Source organism: Tupaia chinensis, unplaced genomic scaffold, assembly GCF_000334495.1.
Source record: "Tupaia chinensis unplaced genomic scaffold, TupChi_1.0 Scaffold000617_1, whole genome shotgun sequence".
NCBI lineage: Eukaryota > Metazoa > Chordata > Mammalia > Scandentia > Tupaiidae > Tupaia > Tupaia belangeri.
This window is the reverse complement of record NW_006160136.1, coordinates 520632-545519: the sequence shown is the minus strand read 5'-3', so window position 1 is coordinate 545519 and position 24888 is coordinate 520632. Positions and strand designations below refer to the sequence as shown.

The 24888-nt window shown below is 38.3% G+C and overlaps 1 protein-coding gene across 6 annotated transcripts in view; it reads right to left on the bottom strand.

Moving 5' to 3' along the window:
• Positions 1 to 24888, bottom strand: part of RBMS3 (RNA binding motif single stranded interacting protein 3) — a 638647-nt gene that overhangs the window by 253663 nt on the left and 360096 nt on the right. For all 6 annotated transcript variants that reach the window (XM_006158950.2, XM_006158951.2, XM_027775939.1 and 3 more), the window contains exon 5: positions 18041 to 18120. In XM_006158950.2, the coding sequence (XP_006159012.1) occupies positions 18041 to 18120 (80 nt within the window). The remainder of the gene's footprint in view (positions 1 to 18040; positions 18121 to 24888) is intronic.

The following is a 24888-nucleotide window of genomic DNA, read 5'->3' as shown; positions in this document are numbered from 1 at the left end:
GGACAAGGCTTTTGACAGAAGAAAGGAGTAAAACACTGAATCTAATATGAAGCATTACTATTCATTCTATTTAGCAAATAAGGAAGAAATCCAAGTTTGGAAACTGAGGAAAATATCCCTGGGTTTCATCTCTTATGATATATCCCTTATCCATCCAAGAAAAGACCTTATGACATAGCAGTGTCATTGACCCCTAAATAGCACTTAATATTACTGGAACATTCTAAGAGCTCTGTGTAGTTTAACTTACTTAATCCACAACCACCTTCACAGCATTAGTACAGAAAGGAACTGTGATTATATTTACTTTACCAATGACAAAACTAAGGCACAAAAATGTTAAGTTACCAGCTTATGGTTATGCATCTAATAAATAGCAAAACTAAATACTGGAATCAGCTAGTCCACATCCTTTGTCTGAGGCTGAGCATTTGACATCTATTTGGTAAATCTCAACCTCTTCACCTGCAAAATGGAATAGTGCCTTCCCATCACCCCAAAGAGTATTTTAAGAAGTAAATTGAAAAATATATAAAGCATTTACTACCATATTGGTCACATTATGTGTTCATTTATAGGATTGAAACAGGGAATCAGAAACACTTTCTGACTATTACTACATCTTTTAGAAGATACTGGTGGGAAAGGTGAAATTAAAACAATCATCAAAAGAGTAAGGAGAGAAATACTTCATAGGCAGAGAAAAAGTTAAACAAATGCACAAGAAGTAGGAAAGGTCTACATCCTGACATTAAAAAAAGTAGAAGGGTCAGCAGGTGGCATGGTGGTTAAGATGCTGGACTCCCATATGGGCAACCATGGTTTGAGTCCTGGACTTGGTGACTTGCTTTCTCACTTTCTCTTTCTCTTTCTTTTTTTCCTCTGTCTCTCTCTGGTAGAATTAAAAATAATAACAATGCTAATAACAAATGAAATAAAATAAATAATTAACATTTTTTTTTAAGTATATAGAAAGACAGACATTGGAACCAGCAGATGGCGTAATGGTTTCTAGTCCCGGACCCAGCAGCTTGAAACTCACACCCAGTGCATACGCATGTGTACCCAAAATCCTGAGAGGAGAATGGAGGAAAAGGAATTGTGGCATGGCCATCCCCCGTGGGGAGTGATTTCTCACTTTCTGTCTCTCTATAAGCACACATGCTCTATAGCAAAAATCTCTCAAAAAAAAAAAAAAAAAAGACAGAAATGTTTTCTTGTTCTCTGCAGAAGCCAAAAGAATGCGAAGTAATTCTACTAAATTCAGGATAAATGTATTTCTGTGTCAACCTTGACTGAGGCAGCAAGAGATTAACAATGTAAATGAAACCACTTGAAGAAAATTTTCTGAATGAACAGGTGGCAAAGGTCAAAGGAGATCTCAGTGCTATTGATAAAGGACTTCATTAAGTCATCAGGGAAAAAGGGTATAAATATTTATTCAAACGACAGTTCAAATCAGTGTAAAGGTTAATGAATCTATCCTGCTGGTGGCAAGAACACAGACAACAGCTCTTCTGCATTACAAGGACAGAACCCGCAGGAAGCTCTGAGAAAGAGAAATCTTCCAGACGATCAGAGCTGTGTTTTCCACAATTTTAATTAGGAAAAAAAATATTTCTAATTGCTAGTAGTGGAATTAACTGTAACAACCTACAGGCTGTTTGGTGTTCTAACACATTTATTTTCTATTCCTTTTGCTTTCATAAATTTCCATAGACTATCACCTTAAAACTTTTTTTTTTAATCTAGAAAAAGAAGCAACAGGAAATAAGAAAAAGAATGGACAGGCAATTTAACCTTTATGAGCTCAAAAGAGGTTCTTCTGTCTCTGCACATTGTCTTTTATCCCCCCTCAAAGGTTCTGAGATTAAATATCTTAAAATTTACAAAGAGGAACATATTATGCAAAAGATTTCTATATACAATCATTATGGTTGAAGGTATTTGCATTCACATTACAAGCATTTACTAATCAAATGCATTACTGAGAGAATTAAGAGAATATTAAGAAATCACACTACAATAATATAGTCAACTATTTTTAAACCAATTCAGTAAACCTAATATTCAATCTCCTATGTTCAAATGTTAGGTATTGAAGGAAATATAAGGATAAAAAAGGCCTAATTCTGCCATCCAGTGGGATAAGGTAAATATACAGCAATTGCTAAACCAGGCTATACATCACAAATAGACTTCCAGTGCAGAACACAATTCAGTGTGGTGCTGTGGGAGTTAAAAGAAGGGGAGTTGAAAATAAAGAAAATCTGTGTGAAAAGTGTTGTGTTTCTATTTGAGCAGAATTTCTCTGGGAAATGAAGGTAAAATAAGGTAATTCTGGGCTGTGGGAGCTAGCAGTACAAAGATATACTGAGAAACCTTTCCAGAAAGATTGAGGTCATATGGTCATAGAAGTTCTTAGAGTTGTTTTACCTAGAATAATGATCCTCTGCATTAACATGACCATTTTGGTCCTATAAAAAGTGTGACTAGTGTTTATGAATCCAGGGGTCACTAGGGCAAATTCTAGGTAAATATTTATGTGATGGTGCCCTCTGTCCAATTATCCCAGAAAACTGTTCATCTCCAACATGAGCACAAGTTATTAAATACCATTCTAACATGAGACATGGTAACAAAAATAAGTCTCCAAAAGAAAGTCCTTACCTAGTTATGCAGAAGGTATACTTCATATAGTCTATGTGCTAGCTAGTGCTATCAATGATTATAGTTCATAGACTTCAACTGTTAAATTCTATTTCCATGGGACCAGCAGTTAGCGTACTGGCTATGTCGCTGGACTCTCAGGTAGTCGACCGCGGTTCGAGTCCCGGACTTGGTGGCTTAAACTCATGCCGGGCGCATGTGCATGTGTGCCCAAGAACCCAAGAGGAGAATGGAGGAGAAGGGATTGCGGCATGGCCATCCCCCCTGGGGGGTGATTTCTCGCTTTCAATCTCTCTGTTTCTCTCTTTCTGGTGAACGCATGTGCCCTATAGCAAGAAACCTCTCCAAAAAAAAAAACAGAAAAAAAGAAAAAAAAATTCTATTTCCAGCCTAGAAGGTGGATGTTGAAATGATTCTCATGACACGAATAGATGCTATTAACTAAATCTCCCGTTTACTGCCATATCTCTTTGTGGAGTTGACAAACTCTCAGTTTATTCTAGCAACACTTTAGTAGAGGAGCTATTATTAATATCTAATGGAATCATTAGGTTTCATGTGGAACCTGGTGAGCGGCCAATGACTTACCTATGTTCAAAAGTAAAGAACAGACAAGATCAAAACTCAAACCATGGGCGCCAGCAGGTGGCACAGCAGTTATGTCACTGGACTCCTAAATGGCTGACCATAGTTCGTATCCTGGGCCCAGTGGTTCAAAACTCACACTGGGTGCATGTGCATGCATGCCCAAGAACCAGAGAGGAGAATGGAAGAGAAGGGATTGTGGTGTGGCCATCCCCCCGGGGGGGGGGGGATTTCTCACTTTCTGTCTCGATTTCTCCAGTGAACGCACACTCCCTATAGCAAAAATCTCTCCCTGGGAGTGATTTCTCATTTTCCCTCTTATTGGCTCTGTCTCAGTCTCTCTCTTTCTCTCTTCCAGTGAGCACATGCACCCTAAGGCAAAAGCTCTAATAAAACATTTTAAAAAAGAAAACTTAAAGCATGATCCCTCTACATCCAAAGCAAAAATAGTATTCTCTGTAGAGTACATGCTCACAGCCTCCCAGCACCTAAATTTATTTACCATTATAAATATATTATTAATAATCAAACTGAAAGTATATGTGTGTGTGTGTGTGTGTATGCACATGTAGTGTATCCTCATCAGGAGCAAAAGAGCTGGAGTAGTGACACTCCAGCACCTGTCAGTCATTGTTTATGGGCTGCCTCAAACAAAAGGCACTCTCACTTTTGGCTTAGGCAGACAGACACCTGAAGCATGATCATGGTACACCTGGAGTGAAAGAGATGATTCAGGTGTTGTCTGATGGAAGGTGGGCAAGTACCCTGGGAACATGACATCTGCTTTAATACAAAATAGTTAGAAATCAACTTAAACTGTTGAGTAGTTTTTCTTTAGGGCATCTCAGAGACTCAACTAGTGCAACTCTTTGATATAAACCTCTGATTCAAAATAAGTCTGAGTTCAAAAGAAAACGGATATGTTTTTATATTTATAGTCTCCAAATCTTACTACAAGGATAATATGCATTTGGCTGAGAAATACATGTTTAAAAATTCACTTACAGATCTTTTTAAAAAAATCACTTGAATCATAAGGTTGAGACGTAAGAGATACATTTGCATGAACTTGGATTTGCAATTGGCATACTTTTCTTGGCATATTTTATAGTAACAGATGGTTTAAATTAATATTTTATTTTATCGAGGAAAAAAATGATGTATTCTGAGATATAAGAATTCCCCTTCCCACAAAAGTTCTCTTTTCCAATTTAGCAGTCTTCCATTGTAATATCTCTCTTTGTGAAAGTAAAAACTGTGAAGATAAAATAATTAACAAAAGAGTTGTTCTTCCTATTGAACATATACGTGACCCAAATGATATGAAAAAAGTAAAAAGAAAAAGAAAGATTTCTCCAGAAGGTGCTTAATAAAGTAACACAGAATGCGTTTCAGTTGAAAAATGCTTTCTACTAATGTGTTAACATTCTATTATTCCTATAACAAATTACCAAAAATTTAGACGTGTGACTAGCAAATGGCACAATGGTTATGTTGCTGGACTTCATGTGGTTGGTTTTTTCGGTTCGAGTTCTGGAACTGGCAGCTTAAAGTTCACACCAGGTGCATGTGTGTGCATGCCTAAAATCCCAAGAGGAGAAAAGAGGAGAATAGATTGCACTGTGGCCATGTTCCTCTGGGGGTTTGTTTCTGACTTTCTGTCTTTCTCTATCTCTCCCCAGAAAGAACATGCACCCTATGACAAAAATCTCTCTTAGAAAATAAACATAGATCTATAAAACAGTACAAATTGAATATCTTATATTTCTTTAAATCAGATGTCTGACACAAAATCTACTGAGATACAATCAAGATATAAGTAGAGCTGAATTTATCTTTTGAGGTAAAAGGGAGAATTCTTACCTTTTTCAAACTTTTTAAAAAATAATTACTATTTAACTTTATTTACTTTTAAGTTGACCAGAGAGGGACAGTGCAAGAGTGAGAGTGAGAGAGAGAGGGAAAGTGAGAAAAGAAGCCACCAGGTCTGGGAGTCAAACTGCGGGTGGCCATGTCAAAGTCCAGCGTCCTTAACCACCCTCCCATTTTTCACTTTGTTCCAGTTTCAAGGCCAGCAATGGTAGGTCCAAGTCCTTTTCACATTGCATCACTTTGACATCTTCTTTTGTCTTTCTCCTTCACTTGTAAGGACCCTTGTGATTTCACTGGGCCTATGCAGATAACCCATGATAATTTCCTTATTTTAAGATCAATTTATTAACAATCATCATTTCAGCTCTGACTATAATTCTTCTTCTCCATATAACCTAACAAATTTACAAGTTATGAGGATTAGGATTTAGAGATCTTTGGGGAACATTATCCTGCCTACCACAAATAGACAGTAACTTATTTATTTAACCACAAATTACTAGTATAGCTCTTTGCCAAGCATTGGGTTAGATGCTTAAAAACATAGAAAAATAGTAAAAAATGGTTGTGCATATCAGATACAGTGTGTGTCAGCAGTGGGTGGGTGAAGCAGTAGAGTATGAAGAAGGACATTAAGGAGAAAAATAGAGAGGCAAGTCATTTATGGGACAAAGGAATGGGTTATTATCTATTGAAGATAACTTTATAGTATTGCTAACTGGACTGGTGAGAAATGTACCCATGTTGGAATATTCACTTTGCAAGCTAAGTAACATGTGATTCAATGTATAAAAGAAATCAAAATTTAAAAAATAAAGAAAAAAAAAAAACAGCGAGGTGTAATCCTTATATTCAAAGGGGTTGTAGAGTCATTGTTTAAGGAAAAAGGTAGAGATAAAACATGAAAGTTCATCCTTAGATAAACCACAACCTGGTGGGACAAATGTGTCTTTGGAATGCATTAAGTCTAAAAAAAAGAAAAAAGCCATCAGCATGCCAATTTCCTATGAAAGATTTCTCTTTTTGTACTGAAAAAAAAAATGACTAAAATAATAGTAAAATAATTGATTCATCATTCATGAGCTTAAAAAAATGTAAGAAATCAGACGAAGCAGCTAATAAGATAAACAAATGATGGCTGCTTCAGAGCTTGCTTAATGAGTGTGTTCATTCATATTCCTCTTCAAATGTTTTCTTAAGTTTTGCAGGCTTTTCATTCTAAAAAATTGGTTCATAAACAAATGAGTTGTGCTTATGATAGGCTTTTTGATGGTTATGAGGAGAAAGTAGCAAATACTTACCTCAGAATACTAGCCGTTTATTCAAAAATCGGTTAGAATTTATTTTAAAATCAATTATATTAAATAAGATTCTAGATTTGGAAAGGCACTCCGTACATAATTATTCACTTTGCTTTCTCTGGCTCAGGTCTTAATTGGTCTTAAGCCACTCAACCCTCTTTGCTTCCTAACAAGACTCACTCAGATAGACACTAAAGGGTTTAACTACTCATTAGTTAGGCTGACAGAAGGCAAAGCCCAACATGGTCTTAGAAATAAGATTAAAGCTTCATTATTTATTTTGTAAGTTTTTGCCATGAATTCTTCAATTCAGAAATGTGTGCATACCCGAATGAAGTCACTTTTTCATGGATAATTGATGAAGATGGCTCACGATTTTAAAGATGTATAGAAATCTCCTCATTCCTTTTCTCTGTCTCATGAGAATACTAGTTCTTCAAATATCTGGATTCAGTAAACAAATGGACACTCCAAACAAATTCTGCTACTACTCTTTGGTGCTTCTTACATAACAATAGAAAAGGTATGGCCAGCAAGGCATTAACCATATCTTATTCATAAATTAAAATCATGCCTTATGTGATATTATAATATCATAAGAGGAATAATAAGGCAAGGTGGTACTTGATCCAGGCAAGGAGAAGAGACAATAGTATGATAAAAGGGACAAAAACATAGAGTTTGGATTTTTTTTTTCTCTTTATTCTCAAGATACTACATTTTTATGAGGAGAAGGGGGCTAAAAAGAAGCAAAAGGTCAATGGAATAATAGTGTTTAACGAGCCTCAGTGGCAAAAAGGTAAGATATAGACATTACTTTAATATATTGGGCTGTCAGAAAAGCCATGACATATTTTTTCTTTGTGAAATTGTGTCATGACTTTTCCAACTACCCAATAACTAAATAAGAAGAGTGCCATGTCAGAAAACAGAATCTGTCACTGTACTTTCCAAGAATGAGGTCCTTAAAGGGGTAACAAGTAGGCCTCTAGCAGAACTACTTAAAAAGAAGTCTTAGATAAATAAAGCTTTCCTTAAAAAAAAAAAAGAAAAAAAGTACCTGAAATGTCTCTCAAATTAAGATCTTACTTTTGTGTACATCTCTCTCTCTCTCTCTCTCTCTCTCTCTCTCTCTCTGTAGATAAACATATGTATGGTAGAGAATTTTCATCAAAAACTAAGAAAGTACATGAAATTGTCCCTCACTGTTTTCCTCCATGTTGACTGTACACTTGTTTAGCCGTAGCTGTATAATCCCCACATGCCCTCGAGAAGTTCATTAAGAGCAGATTTAACCATGAGGGTCATTCAATCTAGGTTTTGTACCACTCCACAGAGTGTTTACTGAGAATGTCCACCGAGCAAAGCATAAAGTCTTGAAACTATAAAAATGAAAAAGACCAGGGTTTGGAAAACTCAGAATCAGGTAGAATAATAATAATAATAATAACAAAAAAAAAAAAAAACTGGGGCCAGCAGGTGGCGTAGTGGTGAAAGTTCTGAATTCTCACGTGGTCAACCATGGCTCAAGGTCTGGATCTAGTAGCTTGAAACTCATGTTGTGCACGTGTACATGTGTGCCCAAAATCCCAAGAGGAGAATGGAGAAAAAGCAACTGTGCTGTGGCCATCCCCACTTCGGGATGATTTCACACTTTCCCTCTCACTGTCTCTTTGGCAAGTACACATGCCCTATGGCAAAAACCTTCATTTTTTTTTTTTTTTCACCACTATTCCCACTTTTTTTTTAAAAGAAGTTTTTGCCTTAGTGCATGTGTGTATACCAGGAGAGAGAGAGGGATAGAGACAGTGGGAATGAAAGTGAGAAATCACCCTCCTGTGGGGAAGGCCATGCTGCAGTCCCTTCACCTCCTGGGATCTTGGGTACACACTCACTCACACTCAGTGTGATTTTCAAGCAACCAAGTCTGGGACTCGAACTGTAGTCAGCCGTGAGGGAGTCCAGTGATGTAACCACTATGCTATCTGCCAGCTCTTATTCCCACTTTTTAAACTGCTCCTATGAAAATTAAAACTCTTAAAAAAAAAAGGGAAGATATGATTAAGTAGTGAAATCTAAAGTATTATTGAAAATTTTGGATATTCTAACTTTTTATCCAGAAGCCTCCAATTTCTCAGTTAAAGATCATCTCCACTTCATTTTAGGCCACCCCAGGCATTTGCACACTGGATCTCATTGTCAACGCTTAGCACTCTACGTTTCTCCGAGATCAAAACTTTAAAATGTATCTTTTCTATGATGACAATTTTCTATGCCTGCACCTTGCCTTAACTTGATTGGCAAGTGATTGTTCTAAACTTCTCCATTGTCACCAGCTCTGCACCTCTTTATGTCTTTAACTGCTCTGAGGCCAGCCATGCCATGTTGGCACCCTGCCCATCTCTTCTTCTATCCCCCTCTTGCTACATTTTAACCCTGGCTTACTACCTGTCTACCACCACTAACATTCCCTTTCATCAACCCTACTGTGTGGTTTATGATACCTGCTGTAAAAAGAAAACAGTCATAAAAATATTTGATCCATTAACTTTACTTCACTATTTTTGTAGATCTACCTTCCTCGACAGCCGAAAGGTTCGAATCAAAAAATCATTCCCCAACACAGTTAGTAGAACTCCACTTTTAATTTATATCCCCTCTTCCAAATCAGAGCCTAGGATAAGGTAGCTTAATTGGGAGATGATGCCAGGAAGCAGAGATGATGTAAAAGGGGAAGGAAGGTTGGGGAAAGAAAAATCAATAAAGGATGTCTTGATGAGCTAGTTATCACTGTGGATGCCCCCTTAAGAAGCCCTACAGAAAATGTTACTTAGAAATGTCTGTCAAAAGATGACAGGCTCAGAGTTATCCATTGACTCCCATACTCCATTGACTAAAAGTTGTCCTAGCGTGCTTAACTCTCCCAAAGTTTGCAGAGGACTAGTATCTGTTTGAGCAAGAGTCAAATTCTTTGGAGGTTTTTGAATCACATTCTATGGGTTCCTTGAGGGGTAGCTCACAGCGGTAACAATCTTACTGAGGCACCCTTTGTTGGCTTTTCTTTTTTCCTTGCCTCTCTTTTATAGACTTTATTCTGGGGTGAAAAGGTGAAGAAACTAGATAGATACCTGAAAGGAGATACTTCCAGGGTATGTGGCAACTGCCCATTTCATCTGCAGCTGAAATGACAGGTTGGCAAAAGGGACATAGCATGGGTACAAAATCTCTTCCAATTATTTCAATACCTCTGAGGATGATTCCTTGTCCCTTTTCTATCTAGCTTCTCCTTATCCAGGTTTAGAAATTTAATCATATCTGCCTTCTTTTTCCTACATCTAATCAGTTACCAACACGAAGCATGCTTATCTTCAAAATATCAGATATGGCTCCTTAGAAAAAGGTTTGGTCAAATAATTTCCATAGAATTCACACAGATTCTAAGTCTCCATTGACCATCAAGTTGTTGGCTACTCTGAGAAGTTCACCAATAATATTCTAGGGACCATTAGGTGTCATGGTGGTTAAGGAGCTGGATTCCCACATGACTGGCTGTGGATCAAGTTCTGGATCCAGTCAGTGGCTTGTAAATCATGCCGGGTGGGCATGCACGTGTGCCCAGATTCTCAGAAGAAGAGTGGAGGAGAAGGGATTGCAGTGTGTCTCATGTCCCCTGCAGGGTGATTTCTCACTTTCCCTCTCACTATCTCGCAGTCTCTCTGGCAAGCTCATGCACACTGTGGCAAAAACCTTTAAAAAAAATTCTAAAGGCATTTGTTTCACCATGAAGCAGCTATGTGTCTGATAAATAGAAATAATCTAGATAGCACCCCTAAGATGAAAAATTAGAGGTTACACTAAAAGTAATATTGTAAAAATCTCCTTACTTATAAGAAATCAAAACTATACCCAATTGGGAATTAGACTGATTACAAAGGGTTATGCAAAAAATATTTTAGTTTCACAAAAAGAAAACACAGTAAGGCAATGCTTCTCCTGAACAAAGCAATAAAATAAAGTTTGCCAAATTGTATATTCCAGTATTTTTTTTTCTATTTGTTACCTCTTTCTCCACTACAAATGTATTTGTGGACTTAATAGACTGTTAGCACTGAGGAAATAGATTGTGAGGCTCTGCAATATATACTGCTAGCCAAAAATTATAAAAATATTACTCGGATATCTTTTCATATAAATTGCTTTTAAATATGTTTATATTTTGGGACCAGCAGATGGCATAGAGTCTACATCACTGGACTCCCATATAGTCGACTGTGGTTCAAGTCCTGGACCCCGTGGCTTAAACTCATGCTGGGCATTTGTGCATGCATGCCCAAGATCCCAAGAAGAGAATGGAGGAGAAGGGATTGAGGTGTGGCCATACCCCCTGGGGGGTGATTTCTAGCTTTCTGTCTCTCTGTTGCTATCATTCTAGCAAGTGCACATGCCTTGTAGCAAAAACTTCTCTAAAAGAAAAAAAAGTTCATATTTATTCCAGGAGGAGTATTTAAGTTAAACAAATACTTTATCATTAAAAGATATACATGTATAATATGTATATATAAAATACATTTATATATTTATAATATATTTACATACATTATATTATATACATTATATATATATTGGGGCCAGGTGGTGGCACACTGGAGCCCCATGGGAATGGTCCTGGTTTCACATCCTGAGACCTCTCTGAGCACGAGTGGATACATGCACGAATGCCTGATCCTTGTCTCTCTGTCTGTGTGTGAGACTCTCGCTTAAGAAATAAACATAAAACATATCATATTGTAAATATATGACATTACATTCTCCTGTGAATTTTTTTTTTGGAGAGGTTTTTGCTATAGGGCACATGTGCTCGCCAGAAAGACAGAGACAGACAGAGAGACAGAAAGCAAGAAATCACCCCCCTGGGGGCGATGGCCATACCGCAATCCCTTCTCTTCCATTCTCCTCTCAGGATCTTGGGCACAGGGGGGGATGGCCATGCCACAATCCCTTCTCCTCCATTCTCCTCTCAAGATCTTGGGCACGCATGCGGCGTGAGTTTAAGCCATTGGGTCCGGGACTCGAACTGCTGTTGACCACGTGGGAGTCCAGCAACATAGCCATTACACTAACTGCTGGTCTCACCTGTGAACTATTCATATCTATCCACAATGGCACACATTTTTATCAACCTCCCACCTTAACATCAGTCTATCAAAGCATTGAGAAGGCATACACATTTTAATTCTTTATAAAAATATAATTCCTCTTATACTTAGTGATTTGTCCAAATTTCTGTTGGTCACAACCTTTGTTTAATTAAAAACATCCCACAATGTGGGAAGAACCCTTACAATCCTCCCCTACTTCCTGGAATTGTATTGGGATTAGAAACACTTATCTAAACCGCAATCACAAACAAACAAACAAAAAAGGATCATACCAGATTTTCTTCTGGAAAGATTGTTCCACTGATAGGAACATGCGCTTACAGGCGAAAGTCTAGTTTGAGAGCAAAACGTGATTTATTTCTCTACGAACTAGCCTGCATGTTCTATTCATCAACACATCTCCTTACATGTGGAAGCTTTTCCGCATGGTGCACCCCTCTGCTCTGGGGCCTCTTTGAAAGTGAGCCTTTTAAGTTCATGCCCTACAGATCCCTGAAGTGTCTGGGAACTTACCCTTTGCTTTTGCCAGAGGTTTAAAAATGGAATGCTTTGGGGTTGCACAACATTGCTGTGTAATTCATTATGGGACAAAGAAACGTCTGGGGTGAGGCAGGCAAGCAACTAACGATCCTTCATTTTGTCCAGAAAACATAGAGATCGATGGGTAGGACATGCAACATTTATGGAACGTGGTGTTTTCTTTTCCCTCTAGGGAAGGAGAAAATACTGGATGATCTGTTCCTGCTGCTGGCAACAACACTGAAATGATTGACACTGTTTAAGACACAGCTTGGGTCACTCCTTCCCATCTCCTAGTTCCAACAGTGACACCTGATTGTTGGCAAGTTTCTGTACTAGTGCTCAATTTGATTTGGGGCATGTGAGTTATTTTTTTAAAAAAGAATTCCTTTGTTTAACTTTATCTATCTATCTATTTCATTTTAATTTGACCAAAGAGGGACAAAGAGAGAGAGACAGAAACCGAGAAAGCAAGCCATCAGGTCTGGGACTCAATCCATGATCAGTCATGAGGGAGTCTAGTGCCTTAACCACCATGCCACCTGTCAGCTCCAGGGCACATATGTTAATTTTTTTGAGGTTTTTGCTATAAGGCGCGTGCGCTCTCCAGAAAGACAGAGAGAGACAGAGAGACAGAAAGCGAGAAATCACCCCCCGGGGGGAGATGGCCACGCTGCAATCCCTTCTCCTCCATTTTCCTCTTGGGATCTTGGGCACACAGGTACTCAGCATGCGTTTAAGCCACCGGTTCTGGGACTCGAACCGCAGTCAGCTACATGGGAGTTCAGCGACATAGCCATTATGCTAACTGCTGGTCCCAGACCTTAATTTTTAATGCTCTAGGGTACCAAAATCTGGGGGTAACATTATAACTTGAAGCAAATAGAGCTAGTTCTGGGAGGCTTTACTGGACATGAATGACCCATGATGTATTCATTAAAATTAGGGCTTTATTAAAATGATTAGTAAATAAAAGGAGGCTAGAGAGAAAGATTGATCCAAAAGAAGACAGATGCATAGTTTCTTTTCAGCTCACATAATTTGTCAGTAACTAAAACTTAAATTTAATATGAATCATATTAGATAAATAAATTATAGATAAAGAGATTGAAATAGGAGTCTTTAGGTGGTGTGGTGGTTAAGGCGCTGGACTCCCACATAGCCAACCACATGGCCGACCATGGTTCAAGTCCTAGACCTTGTGGCTTACTTTCTCACTTTTCCTCTCTCTTTATCTTTCTCTGGTCAAATTAAAATAATAATAATGAATTAAATAAAGTAATTATTTAAAAAAAAGTGAGGACCTTGGCATCAAGGTGGTCAATGTGTAAGTCCTTGTAAACGCTAAAAAACCTTATCTGTGAAGGTTTTAGAATTTGAAATTAAGTGATGTCAAAGTTTGAGGTTGGCATCGTTGTTTTTTTTTTTTTTAAGAATTGTTTTATTTAATTTATTTATTTTAATTTGACCAGAGAGGGAGAGGAAGAGAGAGAGAGAATTAAAATGATTAGTAAATAAAAGGAGGCTAGAGAGAAAGATTGATCCAAAAGAAGACAGATGCATAGTTTCTTTTCAGCTCACATAATTTGTCAGTAACTAAAACTTAAATTTAATATGAATCATATTAGATAAATAAATTATAGATAAAGAGATTGAAATAGGAGTCTTTAGGTGGTGTGGTGGTTAAGGCGCTGGACTCCCACATAGCCAACCACATGGCCGACCATGGTTCAAGTCCTAGACCTTGTGGCTTACTTTCTCACTTTTCCTCTCTCTTTATCTTTCTCTGGTCAAATTAAAATAATAATAATGAATTAAATAAAGTAATTATTTAAAAAAAAGTGAGGACCTTGGCATCAAGGTGGTCAATGTGTAAGTCCTTGTAAACGCTAAAAAACCTTATCTGTGAAGGTTTTAGAATTTGAAATTAAGTGATGTCAAAGTTTGAGGTTGGCATCGTTGTTTTTTTTTTTTTTAAGAATTGTTTTATTTAATTTATTTATTTTAATTTGACCAGAGAGGGAGAGGAAGAGAGAGAGAGAGAGAGAGAGAGAATGAGAAAGCAAGCCACCAGGTCTGAGACTCAAACCACTGATGGCCATGTGGGAGTCCAATGCCACTAACTACCATGCCACATGCCAGCTCATTTTGTTTTTTGTTTGTTTGTTTGTAACAGAAATGAAACAGTAGGGATTTGGAAGCTAGACAATATCTCAGGAAAATAATCAGCTTCACATATTCTTAAAGAGTAATTTTATTGTCACTTGTCAGAAATCAGTATGACACTGCACCAGTTGCCCAAAAACACATGCATTTTCTCAAGTTTTCCCTGAATGGAGAAGTAGCAATACGAATACAAATTGCTCTGGACTGGCTTTGAAGAGGGTTAAAAGCAGGGCACTAGTCTGAGAAGATGATTGACTCAACATTTAATCCTTTCAACAGCTTTCTCAGGGCCTGAGGATTTCAGGTCATTATTGGATCACGGTGGCTCCCTCATCCACACAACTCAAAGCATTGAACTGAAACCATCGATGTGCAATTTTCTAAAACCACGCGCTTAAAACCACTAAGATGTCAATTCTCAATATTAGAGAACAGTGAGATTTTTCAAACATTTTTTAAAATTTTATTTTAGTTGGAAGTGGATCAGACCAGTTACAACTGGCTTTTGTTTATAATTTGCTAGAGGGCACTTGCATTTGCTGGAAGAGAGAGACAGAGAGGAACCGAGAAAGCACTCCCTGTGGGGGACAAGCACATCGCAATCTTCTCTCCTTTTCAGGATTGTGGGCACATGCATGAAATTAGAGTGTTTTCAAGTGGCAGGGTCTAAGACTCAAACCACGCAGTGGGCAATGTGGGATCCAATCACCTTAACCACTATACCACTGGTTGACCTTATAGTTGATTTTAATAAGCACAACTATAAGTAAGAACAAGCTCTCTAAAGTACTGAAAAAGGTGAAGATATTTTTCATTTTGAAAAATATCAAAGGAACTGCTTCCAACCTGATATCAGGACTCAGTGCTACCCTACTCTCTAAGAGGTATAGAAAATTAGATTAAGATGAGTTTCTCAAAGTACAATTTTTTTTTTCTTTAGAGATTTTTGCTGTAGGGTACATGCACTCCCCAGAGAAACAGACAAACAGAAAACAAGGTCACCTCCACCCCAGAGAGGATGGTCACGCCGCAATCCCTTCTCCTCTCCTCCTCTCAGGATTTTGGTCATGCACGCACACATGCCCACTGTGAGTTTTAAGTTGCCTCGTCTGGGACTTGAACCATGGTCGACTATGTGAGAGTACAGTGAAATAATCATTACACCATCTGCTACTCCTTCAAAGTACAATTTTAACAATCCTCAACAAACAAGCCTTAGAGACCTATAAGGGCAGATAGCATATACACAAATTTGATTATATTTTCTAATGCTAGGTCTAAGCAGTGACTTAGTAATTATACCCAACAAGAGCATTTTATACTTAACCTTCCAAAATACCTCTGTCTTGTATTGTGCCTTTATTCCACACAAAGGTAAGTATTAAAGATGAAATGTCTTCAGTTAGCACTTGACAACTATATTAAATTCTACTTGACTTCCAAAGTAATGCATGAATAAGAAAATTCAAGTACTGCTGTGATCAACATTGTGTATTTTAATCTATTCTATTAAGTAGAAATCTTGGAAACAAAAAGTTATATCTCTTAAGAGTTTTATAACTGAGCAAAATTATTTTGCCTTTCTCGCTCCCATGGGATAAAAGTAAGAAACTCAAAACTAGTTCTTGCTATTCACAATGTTTCCATTGGGTGTAGCTATGATATTAGATAGGTTAATATCTCAGCCGGGAAGGATGCCAGGCCTTTGGGGATTTGTAGTGACTTGCTTTGTCTTCATTAAATTGTATTATTAGTCAGCATTATGTGCTATAGAGAACACCAGATAAAATACTTTCAAATCAATCAGATCAAGAAGGATTTCAATATGACTTTTTCTAAACAAGAAGACACTTAACAAAACTGAGACCTGTGTTAAACCTTGAATCAACAATAATCCTCCATAGCGTGCTAATTTTTGAATTTTTTGTATAACCATACAATTTACACCTACTTTGAATGTCTTTTATGTGGATAGGAATCTGTTGAGTAAAATGAGGTGAGGAAGGGGAAAATCTAAAAACAATTCAATTCCTTTATTTATTGATGGGTCTGAGCAGAGTGTCTTAAAATGTCTGTGTATGCTAAGAGGAAAAAAAAAAGTATTTCTCTTAAAATGCAAGGGCAGCTTACATGCTGAGATGAAAACTGCTAACTCTTTTCCTAACAATACCATATGTCTCCAATCGGATCCTAATGCAGTCAGCTCTCATGGGAACACAACACATGGAAACTACCAAGTCAAGGGCAGTCTTCACTGTACTTCGATTCACTGAGTAACTAGTGATCAGCTACTTGGGATTTTTCAGATTATCCAAGTGTCTGTCTGAAGGGTCTCTCTGCTTTCCTGACATCAACCCTAAACTAACCAACTTGTAAAAGGATCCCTGACTCCTCCATAAAAATATTTTTTTTTTTTTAAATTCACACTTCCAGTCCTAGGTAGTTCAATTTATTTTAAGGAATAATGACCAATCCCTGAACGCTCTAATGGGTTTTAAATAGTGGATACATTATGTAACGAACACTGATAAAATCTGGCTTTAAAAGACCAAAAAGAAAATACAAAGCTCGAGAAGTCATTTTTCCCTCCCTGTGATTAGGCAAAACAAAAAAAAGCAACCAATAAACCATAAACCAACATTCATTAGTCAGCTAATTCTTCACTCGTAATTTTTCTTTGTTTAGCACTTTGAAATCAATTTAATTTTTTCATGCATGAGTAAGATACACTTTAAATTTTACTTACCTAATATCAAATGTCATATAAATTTATATAGCCAGATTATTATCAGGTTGAGACATCTACAGTCTTGATACACATTGCAATTCTTTTGTGTTGAATGTAATTCTTAGTAAATAAAATGTCATTTTGTAATGTGTGCAAAACTTAAGAATATTGCTTTGGGAAATATGAAAAATATTCTGGGATTATCTAGATTCGGACTTTCACAAACCTTCTCTGATTAATTGACAGTGCTTTTTAAAATGTTTAAACTTTCTATAACTGATAATTTAATAAAGTATAAAACTATCCACTCAAACTGAATGACAGTGTCAAATTGCTAGGAAAGTTTCAAAATGCTGGGACCAGCAGTTAGCGTAATGGCTATGTTGCTGAACTCCCATGTAGCTGACCGTGGTTCGAGTCCTGGATCTAGTGGCTTAAACTCACACCGGGTATGTGTGCATGTGTGCCCAAGATCCTGAGAGGAGAATGGAGAAGGAATTGTGGCGTGGCCATCCCCCCTGGGGCTTTCTCCCTTTCTATCTCTCTGTCTCTCTGGTGAGCGCATGCACCCTATTGCAAAAACCTGTCCTCCCCCCCCCAAAAAAAAAAGTTTCAAAATGCTTATTCTTACTTTCTGTACTTTTTGTGGTCACAGACCACAAAGAAATGTTTGGGAGTTAGCATCAATCTGTGAACTCCACTGTGAATATCAATGCTTAGGTTATTAATTAGAAATCAGGGTTTCAAAATGAATGATAAGAGTCGCAACATTCCTTCAATTCAAGTATATTTTGAATGACTCTTTGCTGTGTTTTTCTTCCAATCCACTTTAGGAATAGCAGGCAGGATATAAAGAGAGGTTGACAGAGGTCACCAAGAAGCTTTTAAGAGAGATAAGCTGCTACATGGCATTAAAAAATAGACCTGTACAAAAGTAGATATTTCCTTGTCAATAACTAACCGAAGGTCCTATACCAACTCATTCTACGAACAGCCATAAACGTAGGCACTATTTAGTATTTCTTGATAACATTTCTTACCTGGGATGCCAGGTGGTGTTTTCAGATATTTTCCATTAAAATGTTGAATTACCACTTCACATTTTTCAGTAGACTCCATTCTGGAAAATAAATAAATAAATAAATGTAAATAGGAGATCACATACTCTCTTCAAATTGGGCATATCCAAGGAAAAGAAATTTAAAAAAGGAAGAAAGAAAGAAAACCAGAAAGTCATGGGAAAACTAGATTTGAGAAGTTGACCAGAACTGTCAACTGTTGCCATGACCATTAACGAGCTGATAGCAGCACATCCCACATTCCTAATTGTTAAACGTATTACTCTATTATTGAATGTTACCTACATGGATGGCTCTTGACTTTCTCCCAGAGAATCGCATCTGACCCAGTGAACCCAGCGATATCAGGCAATTGAAAAGTGCTCTATAAATGACTGTGGAATGACTGGATTAACAAACCTGAGAGTAAGTCTTGTTATTGCCTTTCCTATCAGCGAAGGCACTGGGGCTTAGAGAGATGGACTACACTTCCAATAAGTGCTAGAGTTGGGATTTGAACTGACACACCTGTCCAACACTTCGGCCTGTACTGTGATTACTAAACTATACTGCTGAGAGATTTCACAAAACAAATTGAGGACATACGTTTTATCAAGCAGCTTGCAACAGAAAGGAATGATCGATACCACAGAGGAGCCATCAGCACCATGACACTTTTACTGAAAAACCCACTGAGTGAAAGATACCCAAAGAAAGTTACCTGGGGTCCTACCTATGGTAGAAAGCTGAAAATACGCAAACCTCTTGTTCTGTAGTTCCTCAGTTTTGAATGTGAACAATTTCCTATGTTTTCATACTAGATAGCAATAACCCTAAACTGTGGGCTCTTGTGCTATATTTTGGCAAGTCACATGCAAACTAAAAAAATAAACATTTTGTGAACCAGCAGATGGCGTAGTGCTTACATTGCTAGACTCCCACATGGCTGACCATGGTTCAAGCCCTGCACTCCATGGCTTAACCAGGCTGAGCACATATGCATGCATGTCCAAGATTCTTGGAGAAGAATGGAGCAGGAATTGGGGCAGGGCCATCCACCGTGGGGGCAGAGGTGATTTCTCAATTTCCCTTTAACTATCTTTGTCTCTCTCTTTCTCTGGCAAGTGCATGCATCCTAAGGCAAAAACCTCTTCCAAAAAAATTAATATTTTTCAGCCATAACATCATAATGCATAGTATTTATAACATTTTCCAAGTAATAAATTACATCTGGCCTTTATTATTTTATAAACTTGGGTGGGGAAAATAAAAATTAAACAGTTGATTTAGATGAAAGAAAATTAAGTCCTATACACAATACTCTGGAGGCAAAAGTAAATTTAAGAAGCAGGACACATAGAGATGGGAGGTAGTGTTTAAAATGTGTGAAATTTGTCTAAAAGGCCAAGTGTAATTTTGTATTTTCTGCTATGTTATTGATGTGAGCTTTCTTTGAATGGAGTCCATCCATGCAAGTTGTAAACTTTCATATAATCAATTTTGTGTGTATTTTCAGGACCATATTACATGACTGCATTACAGGCAGAGGAAACAGAGAAGAAAAAAATACATATGTTAACAAATGCCAAGTAAGTCCTATGTGTTTATTATAACAGAGATTCATATACCAGAAATCTAAAAACCAGGGAAGTGCTAACAAATGGGCACAGAATTGGCAGGTGGCACGGTGGCTGAAGGCGCTGAACTCCCACATGGCTGACTGCAGTTTGAATCCCAGACCTGGCAGCTTGCTCTCTTTCTCTCCACTCTATCCCTCTCTGGTCAAATTAAAACAAATAAATAAATTAATTAAGTTAAATAAAATAGTTCTTTATTTAAAAAAAAAAAAAAAAGGGCACAGAAGGCAGAAAAGGCCTTTGGAGGTCAGAGCTGAGCTGGGCGAGGGCCTGGGTCCTTTGTAAGAGGGAACAAATCACATGACCAGATGGAAGGTTCGCCATGGAAACTCTTAGAAACTAAACAGATGGAATAAGGAGCAGGATCCACTGGGGAATTTAATTCTTTTCTGACAAATTAAAAAAAAAAATCAGATGTACATTCCTATGGAATATGGGTGATGGGTGGATGTGTATCTTTCTGCGTTGACAAACACGGCAAATTTCTGCTGCTAAGCAGGACCAACTTCACAGGCATAAGACTCCTGTCTGCACAGGGAGCACACCCTCAGGCAAAAATCTTGTATTTTGTTTGAAGTGCTGCTTCGCCAATTTGAAATTCTTAATAGTTACTACTATTTTTTTTAGAGAGAGATTTTCACTGTAGGGTGCATGTGCTTACTGGAGAGACAGAGAGACAGAAAGCAAGAATTCACCCCTGCTAGGGGAGATGACCACACCACAATCCCTTCTCCTCCATTCTCCTCGCAGGATTTTGGGTATGCATGCACATGCACCCAGCAAGAGTTTAAGCCACAGGGTTTGGGACTCGAGCCACGGTCGACTACGTGGGAGCCCAGCAATGTAACCATTATGCCATCTGCTGGTCCCAAAATTCTTAAGTTTTTAAATAAGAGGTCCTGCATTGTCATCTTCTGCTGGGACTTCTAATTTATACAGCTGATCCTATTATGGCAAGAAAGTGCAGGGTCAGTATTCGCTTCATCAAGTGACCCAATGGAGCCACAGTATTGCTTTGAGCAAAATATTAATATTTAATTTTACATCCAAATGAAGAAGCTTTTTTTAAAAGCTTTTTACTATAGGTGCATGCACTGGATGGAGAGACAGACAGAGAAAGTGAAAGGGAAAGTAAGAAATCACACCCCCTCAAGGTAAATGGCCCTGGCACAATCCCTTCTCCTCCTCTCTCCTCTTGGAATCTTGGAATCTTGGGCACACACACATATACATGTCCCTGGAATTTTCAAGATAGCTGGTCTGGGACTTGAACTGTGGTTCGTCATGTGGGAGTCCAGTGCCTCAACCACTCCACCACCTGCTGGCCCTCAAAAAGAAATCTTTAAGCTTCGTAACATGCAATCATTATAAATAGAAATAAAAACAAAGATAGCAGTTTATTCTCTATTTAATCATAAGTATTACCGAATCAAAGACATCTGATCAAAACACAAGGTGAATCTTTTCCTATAGCAAATATTTAGAAATAGCTAAATATAATTTCCTAATTCAGGCTTCTATTCTTTTTTCTTCTTCTTCTTTTTAAATCTTTTTCTTTTCTCTTTTTTTTTTTCTTTAGGTAGGAAACTTTTATTTCTAGGAACAAAAGAATTCATTCAAGTCTGTTCTTTCTCTCCTCCCACAGGATCTACTGTCTATTGTCTCTTAGGGAAAATAACCTTCCCTCCTAGCAGAGACATGAATGGGGGAGGAAATGTAAGTCCTTAATTACTACAGATGTTACTTTATGGAATTTTTATTCTAGGAGAGCTACAGAATGAAAAGCTTATGCCCCAGAGCCCCCCTCCCTATTCAATCTCTCTCTAGATACTCATCTAGATAAAAAGCAGTTAAGAATCTAAAGCTTGCTTGCAAGAGTCCCACAAATCAAATCCATTCTCTTTGTCTTAAAATGACGTGGAATTGTAAATGAAGACTAAAATGGATGGCGTTAGTGTACGTGCACGCTTGTTGATTTTACCAAATGTGTTTTAGGGAATACAGAGGAAATTAAAGAAAGGCAGGTGGTTAACCTACCCCACCCACCTAAAATATTTTTGTTTTGGCTTGAAAACCTCAGATTTTCCTTTCTGGTTTCTAAGAACGCTCATCTTCTTCTTCACCCTGTGTTTTACAGCCTTATCAAGCGGGATGGGGGCTGCTTGTATGAGCACAAAGCAGCATAGATTGTTCACTTTGGGTTCATTCAGATTTAACTAAGTGAATGTCTGCTGGGAGCCTTTAGAAACTCCCGTCTCTGAAAGAATAAATGCAATAAAAGTCTGTTTTCTATAGCTGCCGGCACTTAGTGTCAAATCATGTTATGCTGCTCCACCCAACGGTGACAATTTCGCTTTCATACACAGGGCACATTTTAACAAGGAAAAGCAGTCCCCGTCAAGATGGCAATGGAGATGCTGCCAAGGGGAACAGGCTTGGTGTTCCTCCTGCATTTTATGGGGAAACGGGACAAAAGGGAGGCCCAGAGAGCTCTGGGGGCAGGGGACCACATGTGGATAGCCATTTCGGGAAGAACGTGCCCATTTTCTTCTCCAGTTTCACAATGCACCACTCTGAAATATCAGCTCCAGCTATCTGAAATCTGGCACGCGCTTCAGTTGAAATTGACACTCGCATTATCAAGCGAGTCTGAAAAGACAGCAAGGGAGACACAGCTGCCTCGACACCTCCCTTTCAGAGGGGCCACTGAATTACTACAACTGCATCTACTCTTGCCAGGCAGTTCCGGAACCCCCTCCTGTCCCTTAGAACAGCCCGAGTGCCAGGACAAACATTCACCTGACAATACATTCATTAGGCTCTTACAAGGCACCCATCATTGTAGAAAGCTTCAGGATTTTCTGTAGGGTCTGATGTTTAAATATAAATACACATTAAAGGTTCTGTTTGACATTCTTTCTTGTCTCAGTGGCTAGGAACCTGGCTTCAATCAGTCAAAATGCATCACAGAATTTTGTGTTGCTCTAAGATGAGCTAGTTTTGGAGCCAATACAATTCCCACAGGCAAATTACATCAGATGAGAGACTGATCCAATATTAGTAGAACGTTCTGGGTCAGATAAAACACACAGAAGGGGTAAAGTATTTTGTAAAACCATTTTCAGCCTACCTGTCTCACCTCAATAGGGAGTCTCTGATCATAAAGCAATATGTATGAGGAACAGGGTATTTAATACAAAGCCATCCTGTCGCTTATCATAGTTAATTAAAGGTTTCCACTATTGTGAAATGTTTGTGGTTTTGCAATCACAGGCTTCGTACAAACTATTGGCAACGTAGAGCATCTGACATTACAAGCCAATCATCCTCATTTCCGGTAAGATTTATGAAAAGGGTCAAAAATAAGAGGTTTATAAAAGTACTGAAATGTGTATTCTTTCTGATGTTTCAAAAACAAATTATGTCATTTACTTCGTGATTCATCCTAACAGAAGAAAAAGACTGAGTTCTAGAAACAACAAGACGAATTCTCTTAGTTTTTGCAAATTGTTTTTTTCTTGCCACACTCCTGACATCCTTAGGAACAAGCATCATAAATACCAACTAATAAAGCAGAGTGGCCCTCTGCCTGACATCCTCTTTTGCGGACAAACATTTTGCTGAGAGTTTCCTCAACATTACAATGTATTCCTCTTAGGAATTAGAACTATGGATGACACTGGACTGATGAAAACCCACTGCAGAGTTTAGAATCACATCGTCTCAGGACTATGCTTAAAAATACCAGTGTCTGGGGTCCAGCCCAGGAAATCCTGACTTAATTGTTTTGGCACGAGGCCCAAGCACAAAGTTTTCAAAATGACCCAGGTGATTGCAGGGTGCAGCCAAGATTGGAAACTACTGTTCTGAAGTTCTGTGTGAGGAATCGCACACTGGAAACCATGGGACAAATCCAGTCTACAGGTACGTTTTGTCTGGACTGCAAAGAGATTTTTGAAAAATTTTAAATGATGATCGATGTTTAAAAATTTAGAGACATCAGGGCCAGGTGGTGGCACAGTGGTTAAGACACTGGACTCCTACATGGCTAACTGTGGTCCAAGTCCCAGACCTGGTGGCTTGAAAGCCATGCTGGGCATGACCCAAAATCCTGACAGGAGAATGGAGAAAGGAGTGTGGCATAGCTATCTCCCCTGGGGTGGGGAGAGTGATTTCTCACTTTCTCTCTCTTTCTCTCTCTCTGTGTGTCTCTGGAGAGCACATGTACCCTATAGCAAACATTTCTCAAAAAAAAAAAAAAATCTGAGAGACATCACATGAAAATTTGAATTGCTAATTCCCCTTGAAAGATAGGATGGTTTAACCCAGGTTTTCTGTATGGCAATTCTTGTATAATAAAAAAATATACTTAGTTTTTATCTCGGGTTCCTGGCATAGAACTTCTAAAACCTTAGGAATTTCCTGGATAATAGGAGGATCTAATGTTATTCAAAATAGGCCCTTTGTGACTACCCTTGACTTTATGCTAATGAGGACACTCAAGGTGGAGTCAAATAGTTTTAGGATAGGAGCCAGTCATCAGAAAGACCAAAGCATGGTGAGTGGTCCACCATCAACTCCACCCTCCAACCTCTGAGGATTGGGGTGGGGCCAGAGACTCTGCTCACTCACCAGTGGTCAATGATTTGCTCAATCATGCCTACCTAAAAGATAAGGCTCAAGGAGTTTCTCAGTTGCAGAACACATCAATGTGTTGGGAGGGAGATGAGCCCAAGAAGGGCATGAACATCCCACATCCTTTCCTTTATACCTTGCCCATATTCATGTCTGCCATTTTCCTTCCATTTGACTGTTTCTGAGTTGCATTCTTTATAATCAACTAGTACACATAGTGTTTTTGTAAGTCACTTTAGTGAGCTACAGAACTTGAGAAGGGTTATAGTAAACCTCCAGGTTTGCAGATGGCTCAGAAGAAAGGAGAGCATCCTTGGTTCCCCATCTGCAGCTGGTGTAGACCTGAGCCCTTATACCTGTAGAGTATGACTCATGACGGAGAGTTAGTGTCAGAACTGAACTGAATTGTAGGACCCCAGTTGGTGTCGGAGAAGGAAACCAGTATGCAAAAAATAATATGTATTTGATGTTAGGAAACCCCACACATGTGCTGTCAAAAATGGTATCAAATAAAAAAAAAATCACAGTAAGCATGGGCTAGAGTTGAAGAGCAGTTGC